The 20,593-nt window shown below is 46.2% G+C and overlaps 1 protein-coding gene across 1 annotated transcript in view; it reads right to left on the bottom strand.

Annotated features, from left to right (window-relative positions):
* Nucleotides 1-1,655: 1,655 nt before the first annotated feature.
* The window catches only part of LOC143781367 (uncharacterized), a 28,085-nt gene continuing 9,147 nt past the window's right edge, over nucleotides 1,656-20,593 (bottom strand). Inside the window, exon 2 of the mRNA XM_077267938.1 lies at nucleotides 1,656-4,195. Within this exon, the coding sequence (XP_077124053.1) occupies nucleotides 2,951-4,060 (1,110 nt within the window). The 5' untranslated portion in view covers nucleotides 4,061-4,195 and the 3' untranslated portion in view covers nucleotides 1,656-2,950. The remainder of the gene's footprint in view (nucleotides 4,196-20,593) is intronic.

Here is a 20,593-nt window from a genome sequence, read left to right as displayed (position 1 = left end):
AGTCATATAAAGAAATACTGATGCATACAAGTATATGGCTTTATTATGTATTTTTTAGTTCAGATACACAGACAACTACCAACTTGGTATAAACTATAAGTTGTGAAGCCACAGTCATCGCGTCCTCTTCTCCAGCCTAAAAGAAATAAAGTGCAATAAGATGAAACTCCGTATGAATGCTCACAACTCATAATACTACCAGATGCAGGTGACATATTGGGGCCCCGGAATATTTTCCTTTAATCCTATAAATATACCGTAAGTGTCAAAGCTGCAGAGAACAAAACAGAAAACCACTGAAGACACCGACTCCCGCTGCAGTCTACTGGGTGGAGCAGATGTCAAATCCGCGCCTATGACATCACTTCCTGCTCAGTAACGGGATGCAGCCATCTTCTGCAGACTTCCAGCTCTGCCCGCCACCCTGTCTACTCTGCATATCGTACTTCTAAGGCTGTGTTCACATGTTGTGTTTTTGCCGCATGGATTTGGTATAAAACCTGATGGAAATCATGATGCCAGCAAAGCAATTGGTAATCCTTACGTGTCAGGCACATGTTGCTTATTTGTGAATTTACAGATCTGGTGCAGATTCAAGTCTGCATGACATCAATTCTTTCATAGGACTACATCAGATTTGGTGAACTACGTTGGATTTTTTTTTTATTTTAATAAAGTAGTGAATCAGGGAAAGTGTTTAGTCAAAGAAAGTATTTTGTGTGTTTATTTTTGATTACTGGGTTAGTAATGGGGGTGTCTGGTAGACCCTTCTCCAATACTAGCACCAGCTGTGTTTTTGGAAAATCTCCAGCTGACATCAACCCCAAACCCCATTATCCCGATTGCCAAAGCATAAAGGGCTAGCGGGAAGAGCGAAGGTGATGTTCCAGAACTGGAGCAGATCATGTCATGTTCCACTTCTGGGATGGACGATAACTGGTATTTTTAACTATTATTTAGTGATGAGCGAGTGTACTCATTGCTCGGGTTTTCCGGAGCACGCTCGGGTGTCCTCCGAGTATTTATGACTGCTCGGAGATTTAGTTTTCATCACCTCAGCTGAATGATTTACGGCTAATAGCCAGCCTGAGTACATGTGGGGGTTCCCTAGCAACCAGGCAACCCCCACATGTACTCAGTCTGGCTATTAGCTGTAAATAACTCAGCTGAGGTGATGAAAACTAAATCTCCGAACACTAACGAATACTCGGAGGACACCCGTGCGTGCTCGGAAAAACCTGAGCAACGAGTACACTCGCTCATCACTAGTATTAATCCCTTCATGAACTTAGGGTTGTTTTTTGCATTTCCAATTTTTGCTCCCCATCTACCCAGAGCTAAAACTTTTTTATTTTTTTGTCAATATCGCCATGTGAGGAGGTGGTGAGCCATCACCAGATGTTGACGGAGCCGGTGGGCGGTCACCAGATACTGAAGATGACGGAGACGACTGGCGGTCACCAGATACTGATGATGACGGAGGCGACGGGCGGTCACCAGATACTGAAGATGACGGAGGCGACAGGCGGTCACCAGATACTGAAGATGATGGAGGCGACGGGTGGTCACCAGATACTGAAGATGACGGAGGCGACAGGCGGTCACCAGATACTGAAGATGACAGAGGCAACAGGAATCACCAGGTACTAATGGGATTTACATCCCCCTTTGGTATTTCACTTTATTTGTATCCATTAATAAAATGCTAACTATTAACATTGATATTTTAGAAAGCTTCTTATTTTCTGGTATTTCTTACCATATCTGCCTAAAATTTTTGCACAGTACTGGATGTTCCACTGGTTTCTGGTTCAAATACATAAGTAGCTACCAATATTGAGCAGAGTCCTCACCGTTACCAGTATTACGTACAGTGTGCACGTGGGAGGCGGACAGAGGAGGAAGTGATGTCAGAGCAGCTGAAAAACTAACATTTAATGGACCCTAATAAAAATAATATATGGACATAAAAACTCCAGATGAGTAGATGGGAACGACAGATTGGATTCAGATAGTTATGTGGTCTCAAAGACAAACAAACAAACCACGAGATGTTCAGTTCTTCTGCCGATCCATCACTGGGTCACTACCCCACGCTAACGTTCGGAGGATGAGCCTTTATGAAAAGTGTAAATATGGCCACCAAGCAGCTCATAAAGTCAAGTATTGCCAAGCTAGAGCTAGAGCTCACAACAGCGACCTAGGATTACTTTTTCTTAATATGGCAGTCTGAGACGGACCCCGGCACGAGGGGGACGACTGATCAGCCGCTTTCTTCCCAGGCGGCGCAGTGCTCATCCAGTTCATAGTAAATACCACGCTCTGAGAACCAGCCGGGTTCAGGTCTTCAACTGAAATGGGAGCTCAGAGGTTTCCCCAAGAATAAGCCGATCACAGGCTGTCCTGTAGCAATCAGCTACGATCTGGTTAAGAACCCAGAAAGTGTTTCTTTCCACCACAAAAAACAAAAACAAACCATCACTACACACATCTCACTATCAATAGAAAGTCTGTGGAACAAATGTACGTCCGAGTCCCCCACACACAGAAGTATACACACCCTGTATGGCCATTAAAATGAGTTTATTCACCAGACAGTCCCTTTATGGGCGATCTGTCACTTAGTTGAGGGGAGAGAGGCTTTGCAGTGACAGTAAGCAGATTTTGCTAATATGCTAATACAAAGTGGAGAACTACAATGTAGTGTCTCAGCGTGTGACACAGCTCGGCTGTGGATCCCATCATCTCCATCTTGGATCCACCCATGCAGAGAACACAGAACAGTTCGGACAGGGGCAGGCTCATTTGGCAGCTACAACAGACCCCATTGCACCGCTATCCACTAATGTTCATGAATGCAGGACATGCATGTATGGAGACGTAGGTAGTGCTGTCTGCATGTAGACGGGCAATGTCTTAGAGCCACTAGGCCAGTAGCCCTGTGGTCACCTTACTGTCTATAAGATTTGAGTGCCTGGATATTGTACAGATTGTGGACTCGGATGTGCGCCAGGAGCGTCTGTTTCTTATTGAAGCTCCTCTCGCATTGGCTGCAGGCAAAGGGTTTTTCTGGGGTGTGTGCGTCCTGATGGGCCAACATTTGGGTTTTCAGAAAGAAGCTCTCGTTGCATTGGCCGCACTTGAACGGCTTGTCCCCCGTGTGCACTCCCTCGTGAGTGTTGAGCAGGGACTTGTCGTTGAAGCTCTTCTCACAGTGCCGGCACTGATAGGGCTTGGGCTTTAGGTGGCTTTGCTCATGGACCAACAAGCTGCTACGACTGGGGAACCAGCTGTTACACTCACTGCATTCTTGGGGTTCATCTCCGACGTGTGTCTTCTGATGAGTTAAGAACAGCTTCTTGTCGTTGAAGTTTCTGTCGCACTGGCTGCACTGGTAAGGTTTGCAAAACTTGTGATTGATGCTATGAGCTGTAAGCAGCGATGCCCTGGAGAAGCTCTGGTCACAGAACGTGCATGGGTAGGCTAGCTGACCTGTGTGGACTCGGTGATGGGCTTCCAGGATGGACTGGCTGTTAAACCTTTTCTCACAATATCGACATTTCAGCGGCTTATCCTTATCCGCTTCCTCATTATTTCTACGCCTCTTGGCAGCTGATTTTGCTTTGCACGTCACCTTCTTGGTTTTTCTCTTTTTGGCGCTCGCCTTCTTGTTTCTTGTGCCCTCCTTGTTTCTTGCGATTTCCTTCTTGCCTTTTGCTTTCTTTTTTGAGTTAGTTTTTGCATTACTGCTGGATTTTGGAGTGGAGTTTTTGGATGAAGATTTGCTGGTTGTCTCCAATGGAACCACATTTTCTGCACCCAAGCTTCGGGTACGTTGCCGTCTAGTCACTGTCACCCCTGACTTTAGACTGCAGGTCTTATTACTGAAGGGTTTTCTTCCGCCATGGATCTTGATATGGGTTTCTAGGGCCGTGTTGTATTTATAACATTTACCGCATAGGGGGCAACATTTGCCCTTTTCTTGATTCTCTAAGAGAAGTGACGGGGTCCTTCGGCTTCTCGTTTTGATTGCTGGCTTCCTAGTTCTAGTTTCCATCATGTTTATCTTGTTGGGTGTTTTTTTAAGGACGATTTTGCTGTCTTCTCAGAGTAACTCAGGATGAGCCTCCGGTCATAAAAAAAACCTGTTGCGGTCTTCAGTCACCAACGCAACAAATTTTTTAGATTTTTGTTCCTGTGACAAACAGAACACATAATAAATAGTCAGATACCAATGTAACAAACATCATGTAACAGCAACCTAATATATTACATTAAGATCAGAAGTAGATTGATGAAAACTCTACATGCACAAAATATTGCAGAAATAGTACAGAAAGAAAACATCAAAAACTAAAAATCATCAACTCTTCATCACACATCCAGAGATCTAACAAGTAAGATTCTGTACAAAGCAACGTGGACATTTTCCCACTGCGACAAAAAGCTCAAGATCAATGGCAAATATATTCCAATGGTTACTGGGATATAACGCATGTATAACAGGTAGAGAATGATGAGTGCAAGGTCCTGTAATATGGTGCAATTGTGTAATATACCCAGAGCATAGAATAACAGAAAATATACCACAGGAGAACCATGTACGTCCATTACTGATCCTGTACTGATGCTGAGTTACCTCCTGTATTATACTCCAGAGCTGCACTCACTATTCTGCTGGTGCAGTCACTGTGTACATACATTACATTACTGATCCGGACTTACCTCCTGTATTATACCCCAGAGCTGCACTCACTATTCTGCTGGTGCAGTCACTGTGTACATACCATTACTGATCCTGAGTTACCTCCTGTATTATACTCCAGAGCTGCACTCACTATTCTGCAGGTGCAGTCACTGTGTACATACATTATATTACTGATCCTGAGTTACATCTTGTATTATACTCCAGAGCTGCACTCACTATTCTGCTGGTGCAGTCACTGTGTACATACATTACATTACTGATCCTGAGTTACATCCTGTATTATACTCCAGAGCTGCACTCACTATTCTGCTGGAGCAGTCACTGTGTACATACATTACATTACTGATCCTGAGTTACATCCTGTATTATACTCCAGAGCTGCACTCACTATTCTGCTGGTGCAGTCACTGTGTGCATACATTACATTACTGATCCTGAGTTACATCCTGTATTATACTCCAGAGCTGCACTCACTATTCTGCAGGTGCAGTCACTGTGTACATACATTACATTACTGATCCTGAGTTACATCCTGTATTATACTCCAGAGCTGCACTCACTATTCTGCAGGTGCAGTCACAGTGTACATACATTACATTACTGATCCTGAGTTACATCCTGTATTATCCTCCAGAGCTGCACTCACTATTCTGCTGGTGCAGTCACTGTGTACATACATTACATTACTGATCCTGAGTTACATCCTGTATTATACCCCAGAGCCGCACTCACTATTCTGCTGGTGCAGTCACTGTGTACATACATTACATTACTGATCCTGAGTTACATCCTGTATTATACCCCAGAGCTGCACTCACTATTCTGCTGGTGCAGTCACTGTGTACATACATTACATTACTGATCCTGAGTTACCTCCTGTATTATATCCCAGAGCTGCACTCACTATTCTGCTGGCGCAGTCACTGTGTACATACATAACATTACTGATCCGGAGTTACATCCTGTATTATACTCCAGAGCTGCACTCACTATTCTGCTGGTGCAGTCACTGTGTACATACATTACATTACTGATCCTGAGTTACATCCTGTATTATACTCCAGAGCTGTACTCGCTATTCTGCAGGTGCAGTCACTGTGTACATACATTACATTACTGATCCTGAGTTACATCCTGTATTATACTCCAGAGCTGTACTCACTATTCTGCAGGTGCAGTCACTGTGTACATACATTATATTACTGATCATGAGTTACATCCTGTATTATACCCCAGAGCTGCACTCACTATTCTGCAGGTACAGTCACAGTGTACATACATTACATTACTGATCCTAGGTTACATCCTGTATTATCCTCCAGAGCTGCACTCACTATTCTGCTGGTGCAGTCACTGTGTACATACATTACATTACTGATCCTGAGTTACATCCTGTATTATACTCCAGAGCTGCACTCACTATTCTGCAGGTGCAGTCACTGTGTACATACATTACATTACTGATCCTGAGTTACATCCTGTATTATACTCCAGAGCCGCACTCACTATTCTGCTGGTGCAGTCACTGTGTACATACATTACATTACTGATCCTGAGTTACATCCTGTATTATACCCCAGAGCCGCACTCACTATTCTGCTGGTGCAGTCACTGTGTACATACATTACATTACTGATCCGGAGTTACATCCTGTATTATACTCCAGAGCTGCACTCACTATTCTGCTGGTGCAGTCACTGTGTACATGCATTACATTACTGATCCTGAGTTACCTCCTGTATTATACCCCAGAGCTGCACTCACTATTCTGCTGGTGCAGTCACTGTGTACATACATTACATTACTGATCCTGAGTTACCTCCTGTATTATACCCCAGAGCTGCACTCACTATTCTGCTGGCGCAGTCACTGTGTACATACATTACATTAATGATCCTGAGTTACATCCTGTATTATACCCCAGAGCTGCACTCACTATTCTGCTGGTGCAGTCACTGTGTACATACATTACATTACTGATCCTGAGTTACCTCCTGTATTATACCCCAGAGCTGCACTCACTATTCTGCTGGTGCAGTCACTGTGTACATACATTACATTACTGATCCTGAGTTACCTCCTGTATTATACCCCAGAGCTGCACTCACTATTCTGCCGGTGCAGTCACTGTGTACATACATTACTGATCCTGAGTTACCTCCTGTATTATACCCCAGAGCCGCACTCACTATTCTGCCGGTGCAGTCACTGTGTACATACATTACATTACTGATCCTGAGTTACATCCTGTATTATACACCAGAGCTGCACTCACTATTCTGCCGGTGCAGTCACTGTGTACATACATTACATTAATGATCCTGAGTTACATCCTGTATTATACCCCAGAGCCGCACTCACTATTCTGCTGGTGCAGTCACTGTGTACATACATTACATTACTGATCCTGAGTTACATCCTGTATTATACTCCAGAGCTGCACTCACTATTCTGCTGGTGCAGTCACTGTGTACATACATTACATTACTGATCCTGAGTTACATCCTGTATTATACCCCAGAGCTGCACTCACTATTCTGCCGGTGCAGTCACTGTGTACATACATTACATTAATGATCCTGAGTTACATCCTGTATTATACCCCAGAGCTGCACTCACTATTCTGCTGGTGCAGTCACTGTGTACATACATTACATTAATGATCCTGAGTTACATCCTGTATTATACTCCAGAGCTGCACTCACTATTCTGCTGGTGCAGTCACTGTGTACATACATTACATTACTGATCCTGAGTTACATCCTGTATTATACTCCAGAGCTGCACTCACTATTCTGCTGGTGCAGTCACTGTGTACATACATTAATGATCCTGAGTTACATCCTGTATTATACTCCAGAGCTGCACTCACTATTCTGCTGGTGCAGTCACTGTGTACATACATTACATTACTGATCCTGAGTTACATCCTGTATTATACCCCAGAGCTGCACTCACTATTCTGCTGGTGCAGTCACTGTGTACATACATTACATCTCCTAACAGACTCTTCCACACTTTACACTTCACTGTTCTTTTATCTCTATATTTCCTGCTGCTGATTCTGGACCTGTTTTTTTTTGGGGATCTGAAATCTATATTACACTTTTTTAGAAGCTGTGGAGCATTACACATACACTTTATGCAGTTAATAGCCTCTGTGTCTGTACTGTTACATACTTAGGTAGTTAACTGGTTCATGCAGCTTTACATGAACACCCGAGCCTTACACTATGGCTGGTCCAAATAACTAAAGCAATTGTTACCATCCACCTCTCGTGTCTCCCCTTTTCCTCATAGATTGTAGCTTGCGAGCAGCAGGGCCCTCATTCCTACTGGTATCTGTTTTGAACTGTGATTTCTGTTATGCTGTAATGTCTATTGTCTGTATAAGTCCCCTCTATAAGTTGTAAAGCGCTGCGGAATATGTTGGCGCTATATAAATAAAATTATTATTATTATTATTATTATTAGCAGGGTCTGTGTAATTTAAACCTTGGACGTATAGGTACATCATCAGTCGTGTCCCTGCCTTTGACGCGGGCTCCGGCAATGAGCCCGCATCTTTCCCTGAGCATGACAACTGATCTGATCAACTGTCATGTCTAGGAGCATCAGGTGAATCAGAGCTCCATCTGTGGCTGTTAATCAGTTAAAAGCCGCTGTCAATCACTGACAGCGGAATTTAATTTGCCCTGGCAGGAAGCGCATCAAAAGTTCCACCCAACGTCACCCCCTTCACGTGGTCGCGAGGCGCCAAAGGGGTATCATAAGTCATGACAGCCGGGGTCTGCAGACGATCCCCGTGCTTGATTGCCTCTATGAACACCGGTGATTTCTGCTATCCTGCTGAAGCCCGAATATGTGTAGCACAGGCGATCAGATGATTATAAAAATAAACAAAATAAAAGAAGTTCACATCATCCCCCTTTTCTCCCATTCAAAAAAAAAATACACATTTGATATTGATGCCTTCAGAAATGTTCGATCAAAACAAGTTAATCCGATCGGTAAATGACACGAGAAAAAAAAGAAGTCAGAATTACAGTTTTGATACCGCTGTAACATTGCAATAAAAGACAACCAAGAAAATCGTATCTGCCACAAAACAGGATCAATAAAAAAAAGTCAGCTTGGGGTGCAAAAAATAAACTCTCACGCAGCCCCTGATCACGAAAAATGGAGACGCTATGGGTCTCGGAAAATGGTGACACAAGGGAAATATTTTTTCTTACCTCTTAAATAAAAAAAGAATCTATACATGTTTGTTATCTGCGTACTTGTAATGGCCGGAGAACCATAACGGCAGCTCAGGATTAACATTTAATGACCATGGTAAATAAAAAAAAATGTGGAATTGGATTTTTTATTTTTTTTAATCTCACTGGACTTTGACTTTTTTCCAGTTTTCCAGGTCACTATGGTAAAATCAATGGTGTCGTTCAGAAGTGCAACACCTCCCACAATAAAACAAGACCCCATATGTGGATGGAAAAAATAACAAAGTTATGGCTCCGGGAAGAAGGGGAGCAAAACACCACAGTGCAAAAAAAGGAAAATTGCAAGGTGGTGAAGGGGTTAAAGTGGACATGATTATTTTGACAGCATTATGGAGGAAGGGGTGAAGTGTTAACCCCTTCAAGCTACAGTACAGTACAGACCAAAAGTTTGGACACACCTTCTCACTTAAAGATTTTTCTGTGTTTTCATGACTATGAAACTTGTACATTCACACTGAAGGCTTCAAAACTATGAATTAACACTAGTGATGAGCGAACATACCGGTATTTTTTGGCATATAAGACGCACTTTTTCCCCAAAAAAATTGTTAGGAAAATGGGGGGTGCGTCTTATATTCGGAACGCAGGCTTACCGGCACTGTGGCGGCGACAGAGGTGCGGGCATGATGTGGCGCGGTGAGCTGTATGGCGTGAGCAGGTCCCATCCATATTTGAGGTGAATCCGCGGCCCGGTATTGATGGAGAGCAGCAGCGCTGGTGAGTTACGGTATTTTCCGGTGGCGGCGGCCATCTTGCTGAGGCCGCGCGTGCGCAGATTCACTACTCTGCGTCCCAGGGCTTCAGGAAAATGGCCGCAGGAGGCCGCACGTGCGCAGATGGAGATCGCGGCGGCCATTTTCCTGAAGCTGAGATCTCAATCTGCGAACTCGACTTCAGGAAAATGGCCGCCGCGTCCATTTTCCTGAAGCCCTGGGACGCAGAGTAGTGAATCTGCGCACCCGCGGCCTCAGCAAGACGGCCGCCGCCACCGGAAAACTCCTTAACTCACCCTGCTCTGCTGCTCTCCATCAATACCGGGCCGCGGATTCACCTCAAATATGGATGGGACCTGCTCACGCCATACAGCTCACCGTGCCACATCATGCCTGTACCTCTGTCGCCACCACAATGCCGGTAAGCCCGCCGCCACCAGGAAAACCACCCAGCTCTGCTGCTCTCCTTCACTACTGCTGTGGCGTCACCTCAAATGTGGAAGGGACCCTGGCCGCTGCCACCTGAGGAAGTGACCGCACGTCTGCCACCGCCACAGCAACCTCCCCATGGACACCAGGCTATGGCGTCGCCCACCTAAGCAGGATGGGACCCTGCTCAGGTGCACGCCGTTCTGCCCACCGCACCTCAGCATCACCTCACCTCTGCCACCACCATGCCTCCTGTGACCCTGCTCTGCCACTGCCTGCCCTCAGGTAAGAGATCTTAAATTCGGACAATAAGACAGACCCCCATCTTATAAAAAATATTTTTTTCTGCATTTTTCACCCCAAATTTGGGGTGCGTCTTATAGTATGGTACGTCTTATATGCCAAAAAAAACGGTACTTAACAAAAAAGTGTGAAACAACTGAAATTATGTGTTATATTCTAGGTTCTTCAAAGTAGCCACCTTTTGCTGTGATGACTGCTTTGCACACTCTTGGCATTCTCTTGATGAGCTTCAAGAGGTAGTCAGCGGGAATGGTTTTCATTTCACAGGTGTGCCCTGTCAGGTTTAATAAGTGGGATTTCTTGCCTTATAAATGGGGTTGGGACCATCAGTTGTGTTGTGCAGAAGTCTGGTGGATACACAGCTGATAGTCCTACTGAATAGACTGTTAGAATTTGTATTATGCAAGAAAAAAGCAGCTAAGTAAAGAAAAACGAGTGACCATCATTACTTTAAGAAATGAAGGTCAGTCAGTCCGAAAAATTGGGAAAACTTTGAAAGTGTCCCCAAGTGCAGTGGCAAAAACCATCAGGCACTACAAAGAAACTGGCTCACATGAGGACCGCCCCAGGAAAGGAAGACCAAGAGTCACCTCTGCTTCTGAGGAGAAGTTTATCCGAATCACCAGCCTCAGAAATCGCAGGTTAACATCAGCTCAGATTAGAGACCAGGTCAATGCCACACAGAGTTCTAGCAGCAGACACATCTCTACAACAACTGTTAAGAGGAGACTTTGTGCAGCAGGCCTTCATGGTAAAATAGCTGCTAGGAAACCACTGCTAAGGACAGGCAACAAGCAGAAGAGACTTGTTTGGGCTAAAGAACACAAGGAATGGAGATTAGACCAGTGGAAATCTGTGCTTTGGTCTGATGAGTCCAAATTTGAGATCTTTGGTTCCAACCACCGTGTCTTTGTGCGACGCAGAAAAGGTGAACGGATGGACTCTACATGCCTGGTTCCCACCGTGAAGCATGGAGGAGGAGGTGTGATGGTGTGGGGGGGCTTTCCTGGTGACACTGTTGGGGATTTATTCAAAATTGAAGGCATACTGAACCAGCATGGCTACCACAGCATCTTGCAGCGGCATGCTATTCCATCCGGTTTGCGTTTAGTTGGACCTTCAGTTTTCAACAGGACAATGACCCCAAACACACCTCCAGGCTGTGTAAGGGCTATTTGACCAAGAAGGAGAGTGATGGGGTGCTACGCCAGATGACCTGGCCTCCACAGTCACCAGACCTGAACCCAATCGAGATGGTTTGGGGTGAGCCGGACCGCAGAGTGAAGGCAAAAGGGTCAACAAGTGCTAAGCATCTCTGGGAACTCCTTCATGATTGTTGGAAGACCATTCCCGGTGACTACCTCTTGAAGCTCATCATGAGAATGCCAAGAGTGTGCAAAGCAGTCATCAAAGCAAAAGGTGGCTACTTTGAAGAACCTAGAATATAAGACATAATTTCAATTGTTTCACACTTTTTTGTTAAAGAGAACCTGTCACCTGAATTTGGCGGGACCAGTTTTGGGTCATATGGGCGGGGTTTTCTGGTGTTTGATTCACCCTTTCCTTACCCGCTGGCTGCATGCTGGCCGCAATATTGCCTTGCGCAGGCGTGTACTCCGGAGGACAGAGAATGAACTTCAATCCAATATTGCGGCCAGCATGCAGCCAGCGGGTAAGGAAAGGGTGAATCAAACACCCGAAAACCCCGCCCATATGACCCAAAACTGGTCCCGCCAAATTCAGGTGACAAGTTCCCTTTAAGTATATAATTCCACGTATTAATTAGTGATGAGTGAATATACTCGTTACTCGAGATTTCTCGAGCACGCTGGGGGGTCCTCCGAGTATTTTTTAGTGCTCGGAGATTTAGTTTTTATTGCCGCAGCTGAATGATTTACATCTGTTAGCCAGCATAAGTACATGTGTGTCCCTAGCAGCCAGGCAACCCCCACATGTACTTATGCTGGCTGACAGATGTAAATCATTCAGCTGCGGCAATAAAAACTAACTCTCCGAGCACTAAAAAAAATACTCGGAGGACCCCCGAGCGTGCTCGAGAAATCTCGAGTAACGAGTACCGTATTTTTTTGGCATATAAGACGCACCGTACTATAAGACGCACCCCAAATTTGGGGTGAAAAATGCAGAAAAAAAGATTTTTTATAAGATGGGGGTCTGTCTTATTGTCCGAATTTAAGATCTCTTACCTGAGGGCAGGCAGTGGCAGAGCAGGGTCATAGGAGGCATGGTGGTGGCAGAGGTGAGGTGATGCTGAGGTGCGGTGGGCGGAACGGCGTGCACCTGAGCAGGGTCCCATCCTGCTTAGGTGGGCGACGCCATAGCCTGGTGTCCATGGGGAGGTTGCTGTGGCGGTGGCAGACGTGCGGTCACTTCCTCAGGTGGCAGCGGCCAGGGTCCCTTCCACATTTGAGGTGACGCCACAGCAGTAGTGAAGGAGAGCAGCAGAGCTGGGTGGTTTTCCTGGTGGCGGCGGGCTTACCGGCATTGTGGCGGCGACAGAGGTGCGGGGATGATGTGGCACGGTGAGCTGTATGGCGTGAGCAGGTCCCATCCATATTTGAGGTGAATCCGCGGCCCGGTATTGATGGAGAGCAGCAGAGCAGGGTGAGTTAAGGATTTTTCCGGTGGCGGCGGCCATCTTGCTGAGGCCGCGGGTGCGCAGATTCACTACTCTGCGTCTCAGGGCTTCAGGAAAATGGCCGTGGGAGGCCGCGCGTGCGCAGATGGAGATCGCGGCGGCCATTTTCCTGAAGCCGAGTTCGCAGATTGAGATCTCGCTTTGGGAAAATGGCCGCCGCGATCTCCATCTGCGCACGCGCGGCCTCCCGCGGCCATTTTCCTGAAGCCCTGGGACGCAGAGTAGTGAATCTGCGCACGCGCGGCCTCAGCAAGATGGCCGCCGCCACCGGAAAATACCGTAACTCACCAGCGCTGCTGCTCTCCATCAATACCGGGCCACGGATTCACCTCAAATATGGATGGGACCTGCTCACGCCATACAGCTCACCGCGCCACATCATGCCCGCACCTCTGTCGCCGCCACAATGCCGGTAAGCCTGCGTTCCGAATATAAGACGCACCCCCCATTTTCCTCACAATTTTTTTGGGGAAAAAGAGCGTCTTATATGCCAAAAAATACGGTATGTTCGCTCATCACTAGTGTTAATTCATAGTTTTGAAGCCTTCAGTGTGAATGTAAAATTTTCATAGTCATGAAAATACAGAAAAATCTTCAAATGAGGTGTGTCCAAACTTTTGGTCTGTACTGTGTGTGTGATATATATATATAGTTAGGTCCATATATATTTGGACAGAGACAACATTTTTCTCATTTTGGTTATAGACATTACCACAATGAATTTTAAACAAAACAATTCAGATGCAGTTGAAGTTCAGACTTTCAGCTTTCATTTGAGGGTATCCACATTAAAATTGGATGAAGGGTTTAGGAGTTTCAGCTCCTTAACATGTGCCACCCTGTTTTTAAAGGGACCAAAAGTAATTGGACAGATTCAATAATTTTAAATAAAATGTTAATTTCTAGTACTTGGTTAAAAACCCTTTGTTGGCAATGACGGCCTGAAGTCTTGAACTCATGGACATCACCAGACGCTGTGTTTCCTCCTTTTTGATGCTCTCCAGGCCTTCACTGCGGTGGTTTTCAGTTGCTGTTTGTTTGTGGCCTTTCTGTCTGAAGTTTAGTCTTTAACAAGTGAAATGCTGCTCAATTGGGTTGAGATCAGGTGACTGACTTGGCCATTCAGGAATATTCCACTTCTTTGCTTTAATAAACTCCTGGGTTGCTTTGGCTTTATGTTTTGGGTCATTGTCCATCTGTAGTATGAAACGATGACCAATCAGTTTGGCTGCATTTGGCTGGATCTGAGCACACAGTATGGCGGCTCTGAATACCTCAGAATTCATTCCTGTGTCACATCATCAATAAACACTAGTGACCCAGTGCCACTGGCAGCCATGCATGCCCAAGCCACCACACTGCCTCCGCCGTGTTTTACAGATGATGTGGTATGCTTTGGATCATGAGCTGTACCACGCCTTCGCCATACTTTTCTCTTTCCATCATTCTGGTAGAGGTTGATCTTGGTTTCATCTGTCCACAGAATGTTCTTCCAGAACTGTGTCGGCTTTTTTAGATGTTTTTAGCCTTTTTATTCTTGACACTTATGAGTGGCTGCACCGTGCAGTGAACCCTCTGTAGTTACTTTCATGCAGTCTTCTCTTTATGGTAGATTTGGATATTGATACGCCGACCTCCTGGGGAGTGTTGGTCACTTGGTTGGCTGTTGTGAAGGGGTTTCTCTTCACCATGGAGATTATTCTGCGATCATCCACCACTGTTGTCTTCCGTGGGCGCCCAGGTCTTTTTGCATTCATGAGTTCACCAGTGCTTTCTTTCCTTCTCAGGATGTACCAAACTGTAGATTTTGCCACTCCTAATATTGTAGCAATTTCTCAGATGGGTTTTTTCTCTGTTTTCACAGCTTAAGGATGGCTTGTTTCACCTTCATGGAGAGCACTTTTGACCGCATGTTTACTTCATAGGAAAACCTTCCAATTGCCAGCACCACACCTCAAATCAACTCCAGGCCTTTTATCTGCTTAAGGCCCCGTCTCACATAGCGAGATCGCTGCTGAGTCACAAGTTTTGTGACGCAACAGCGACCTCAGTAGCGATCTCGCTATGTGTGACACGTACCAGCGATCAGGCCCCTGCTGCGAGATCGCTGGTCGTGTCAGAATGGCCTGGACCGTTTTTTGATCGTTGAGGCCCCGCTGACATCGCTGAATCGTTGTGTGTGACACGGATTCAGCGATGTCTTCACTGGTAAACATCGGGTTACTAAGCGCAGGGCCGCGCTTAGTAACCCGATGTTTACCCTGGTTACCAAAAAAAACAAACAGTACATACTCGCCTTTCGGTGTCCGTCAGGTCCCTTGCCGGCTGCTTCCTGCTCTCACTGACTGCCGGCCGTACAGTGAGAAGTGAGAGCGCAGCAGTGACGTCACCGCTGCGCTCTGCTCTCACTGTACGGCGGCTCAGTCAGAGCAGGAAGCAGACGGCAAGGGACCTGACGGACACCGAAAGGCGAGTATGTACTGTTTGTTTTTTTTTGGTAACCAGGGTAAACATCGGGTTACTAAGCGCGGCCCTGCGCTTAGTAACCCGATGTTTACCCTGGTTACCCGGGTGCTGCAGGGGGACTTCGGCATCGTTGAAGACAGTTTCAACGATGCCGAAGTCGTTCCCCTGATCGTTTGTCGCTGGAAAGAGCTGTCTGTGTGACAGCTCCCCAGCGACCACACAACGACTTACCAACGATCATGGCCAGGTCGTATCGCTGGTCGTGATCGTTGGTAAATCGCTATGTGAGACGGGGCCTTTAGTTGAGAATGACATAATGAAGGGATTGCCCACACCTGTTCATGAAATAGCCTTGGAGTCAATTGTCCAATTACTTTTGGTCCCTTTAAAAAACAGGGTGGCACAGGTTAAGGAGCTGAAACTCCTAAACTCTTCATCCAATTTTAATATGGATACCCTCAAATGAAAGCTAAAAGTCTGAACTTCAACTGCATCTGAATTGTTTTGTTTAAAATTAAATTGTGGTAATGGCTATAACCAAAATGAGAAAAATGTTGTCTCTGTCCAAATATATATGGACCTAACTGTATATAGATAGATATACACACACACACACACACACACACACACACACACACACGTGCTTCTAACAAAATTAGAATATCAAAGTTAATTTGTTTCAGTTCTTAAATACAAAAGTGAAATAAAATAAACTCACATTATATAGCGTCATTACACACAGAGTGATCTATTTCACGTGTTTATTTCTGTTAATGTCGATGATTATGGCTTACAGCCAATGAAACCCCAATAGTCATTATCTCAGTAAATTAGAATACTTTATAACACCAGCTTGAAAAATGATTTTAAAATCCGAAACTTTGTCCTACTGAAATGTATTATTATTATAGCCATTTATTCCATGGCGCTTTTCATTGTGAGGAGGGGTATACATAATAAAAACAGGTACAATAATCTTAAACAATACAAGTCATAACTGGTACAGGAGGAGAGAGGACCCTGCCCGCGAGGGCTCACAATCTACAAGGGATGGGTGAGAATACAGTAGGTGAGGATAGAGCTGGTCTTGCAGCGGTTTGGTTGATAGGTGGTTACTGCAGGTTGTAGGCTTGTCGGAAGAGGTGGGTCTTCAGATTCTTTTTGAAGGTTTCGATGGTAGGCGAGAGTCTGATGTGTTGTGGTAGAGGGTTCCAGATTAGGGGGGGTACGCGAGAGAAATCTTGTATACGATTGTGGGAAGAGGAGATGAGGAGTAGAGAAGGAGATCTTGTGAGGATCGGAGGTTGCGTGTAGGAAAGTACCGGGAGACGAGGTCACAGATGTAAGGAGGAGACAGGTTGTGGATGGCTTTGTACGTCATGGTTAGGGTTTTGTACTGGAGTCTCTGGGCAATGAGGAGCCAGTGAAGGGATTGACAGAGGGGAGAGGCCGGGGAATAGCGGGGGGACAGGTGGATTAGTCGGGCAGCAGAGTTTAGAATAGATTGGAGGGGTGCGAGAGTGTTCGAGGGGAGGCCACAGAGCAGGAGGTTGCAGTAGTCAAGGCGAGAGATGATGAGGGCATGGACTAGGGTTTTTGCAGATTCTTGGTTGAGGAATGTACGGATTTGTGAAATATTTTTGAGGTGAAGTCGACAGGAAGTGGAAAGGGCTTGGATATGTGGTTTGAAGGAGAGATCAGCGTCAAGGATAACCCCGAGGCAGCGAGCTTGTGGGACTGGGGAGAGTGGGCAGCCATTTACTGTAATGGATAGGTTCATTGGGGGTGAGATGGGGGAAAGATGATGAATTCTGTTTTGTCCATGTTAAGTTTTAGAAATCTAGCGGAGGATGATATAGCGGACAGACATTGAGGGATTCTGGTTAGTAGGGAGGTGATATCTGGTCCAGAGATGTAGATCTGTGTGTCATCAGCATAGAGGTGATACTGAAAGCCATGAGATTCTATGAGCTGTCCCAGGCCAAAGGTGTAAATGGAGAAGAGCAGGGGCCCAAGGAGTGAACCTTGCGGGACTCCGACAGATAGGGGGCAAGGTGAGGAGGTGGTGAGTGAGTGGGAGACGCTGAATGTCCGGTCTGTTAGGTATGACGAGATCTAGGATAGGGCCAAGTCTGTGATGCCAAGGGATGAGAGGGTGTGTAAGGCTATGTGCACACGTTGCAGATTCGTCTGCAGAATTTTCTGCACAAAATCTGAATCTCTTGGCAGAAAATGCAGGTAAAAATCAGCGTCTTTTTAACACGTTTTTGCTGTGGTTTTGATGCATTTTTTGTGCGTTTTTGAAACCTAAATAAAAATCTATCATTTAACAAAAAAACTAAAGAATTGTGATGTAATTTCTTTGTCCAACCTCTTATGATACATACTCCATTGAAGAATAATGTTTTTACACACACACACACACGAGAAAGATGATAGGAGAAAGATAATAGATAATACCAAGGCCGATGTTTAGTAATGAACCTAATAAAATGGTACATAAATAGTTAAAAGACACACACAAAATCTGCATGCAATACCTTTCATTAACCCCTTCCCGACCCATGACGCCACATAGGCGTCATGAAAACCCGTGCCAATCCGACCCATGACGCCTATGTGGCGTCATGGAATGATCGCGTCCCTGCAGATCGGGTGAAGGGGTTAACTCCTATTTTACCCGATCTGCAGGGAGAGGGGGAGTGGTACTTCAGCCCAGGGGGGGTGGCTTCACCCCCCCGTGGCTACGATCGCTCTGATTGGCTGTTGAAAGTGAAACTGCCAATCAGAGCGATTTGTAATATTTCACCTAAAAAACTGGTGAAATATTACAATCCAGCCATGGCCGATGCTGCAATATCATCGGCCATGGCTGGAAACACTAATGTGACCCCCCCCACCCCACCGATCGCCCCCCCAGTGCTCCGTTATAGGGTCCGGTCCCCTCCGTCCGCCTGCCGGCTCCCCCGTCCTGCTGTCCGCTCCCCCGTCCTCCTGCCCGCTCCCCCCCTGCTCCTATGTCACCCCCCCGTGCTCCGACGCCCCCCCCCGTGCCCCGATCTCCCCCCCCTTATACTTACCGAGGCTCCCGGTCCCCGTCCGCCTCCATCATGGGCGCCGCCATCTTCCAAAATGGCGGGCGCATGCTCAGTGCGCCCGCCGGCCGGCAGATTCATTAGAGGTACATTTTGATCGCTGTGGTAGGTTCTATCACAGCGATCAAAATAAAAAAATAATAAATAAACCCCCCCCTTTATCACCCCCATAGGTAGGGACAATAATAAAATAAAGAAAATATTTTTTTTTCTTTTTCCACTAGGGTTAGGGTTAGAACTAGGGTTAGAACTAGGGGTAGGGTTAGGGTTACGGGTAGGGTTATGGCATGTGCACACAGAGCGGATCGGCCGCGGATCCGCAGCGGATCGGCCGCGGATCGGCAGCGGATCCGCAGCGGATCGGCAGCGGATCGGCCGCGGATCCGCAGCGGATCGGCAGCGGATCGGCAGCGGATCCGCAGCGGATCGGCAGCGGATCCGCAGCGGATCGGCAGCGGATCCGCAGCGGATCGGCAGCGGATCCGCAGCGGATTGGCCGCGGATCCGCAGCGGATTGGCCGCGGATCCGCAGCGGATTGGCCGCGGATCCGCAGCGGATTGGCCGCGGATCCGCAGCGGATTGGCCGCTGCGAATTCGAAGCAGTTTTCCATCAGGTTTACAGTACCATGTACACCTAAGGAAAACCAAATCCGCTGTGCCCATGGTGCGGAAAATTCCGTGCAGAAACGCTGCGTTGTATTTTCCGCAGCATGTCAATTCTTTGTGCGGATTCCGCAGCGTATTACACCTGTTCCTCAATAGGAATCCGCAGGTGAAATCTGCACAAAAAAACACTGGAAATCTGCTGTAAATCCGCAGGTAAAACGCAGTGCCTTTTACCTGCAGATTTTTCAAAAATCATGAGGAAAAATCTCACACGAATCCGCAACGTGGGCACATAGCCTTAGGGTTAGGGTTGGAATTAGAGTTAGGGTTGGAATTAGGGCTAGGGTTTGAAATAGGGTTAAGATTAGGCTTGTGGTTAGGGTTACGGATAGGGTTAGGGGTGTGTTGGGGTTACAGTTGTGGTTAGGGTTGGGATTAGGGTTACGGTTGGGATTAGGGTTAGGATTAGGGTTGGAATTAGGGTTACGGGTGTGTTGCGGTTAGGGTTGTGGTTAGGGGTGTGTTGGGGTTAAGGTTGTGATTAGGGTTATGGCTACAGTTGGGATTAGGATTAGGGGTGTGTTGGGGTTAGTGTTGAAGTTAGAATTGAGGGGTTTCCACTGTTTAGGCACATCAGGGGTCTCCAAACGCAACATGGCGCCACTATTGATTCCAGCCAATCTTGCGTTCAAAAAGTCAAATGGTGCTCCCGCCCTTCCAAGCCCCGACGTGCGCCCAAACAGTGGTTTACCCCCACATTTGGGGTACCAGCGTACTCAGGACAAACTGGGCAACAACTGCTGGGGTCTAATTTCTCCTGTTACCCTTGCAAAAATAAAAAATTACTTGCTAAAACATAATTTTTGAGGAAAGAACAATTATTTTTTATTTTCACGGCTCTGCGTTATAAACTTCTGTGAAGCACTTGGGGGTTGAAAGTGCTCACCACACATCTAGATAAGTTCCTTCGGGGGTCTAGTTTCCAAAATGGGGTCACTTGTGGGGTGTTTCTACTGTTTAGGTACATCAGGGGCTCTGCAAATGCAATGTGACGCCCGCAGACCATTCCATCAAAGTCTGCATTTCAAATGTCACTACTTCCCTTCCGAGCCCTGACGTGTGCCCAAACAGTGGTTTACCCCCACATATGGGGTATCAGCGTACTCACAACAAACTGGGCAACAAATATTGGGGTCCAAATTCTCCTGTTACCCTTGTGAAAATAAAAAATTGCTTGCTAAAACATCTTTTTTGAGGAAAGAAAAATGATTTTTTATTTTCACGGCTCTGCGTTGTAAACTTCTGTGAAGCACTTGGGGGTTGAACGTGCTCA

Source organism: Ranitomeya variabilis, chromosome 6, assembly GCF_051348905.1.
Source record: "Ranitomeya variabilis isolate aRanVar5 chromosome 6, aRanVar5.hap1, whole genome shotgun sequence".
Classification (NCBI taxonomy): Eukaryota; Metazoa; Chordata; class Amphibia; order Anura; family Dendrobatidae; genus Ranitomeya; species Ranitomeya variabilis.
Note: the sequence above shows the minus strand (reverse complement) of the source record. Positions and strands in the feature narration are given on the sequence as shown.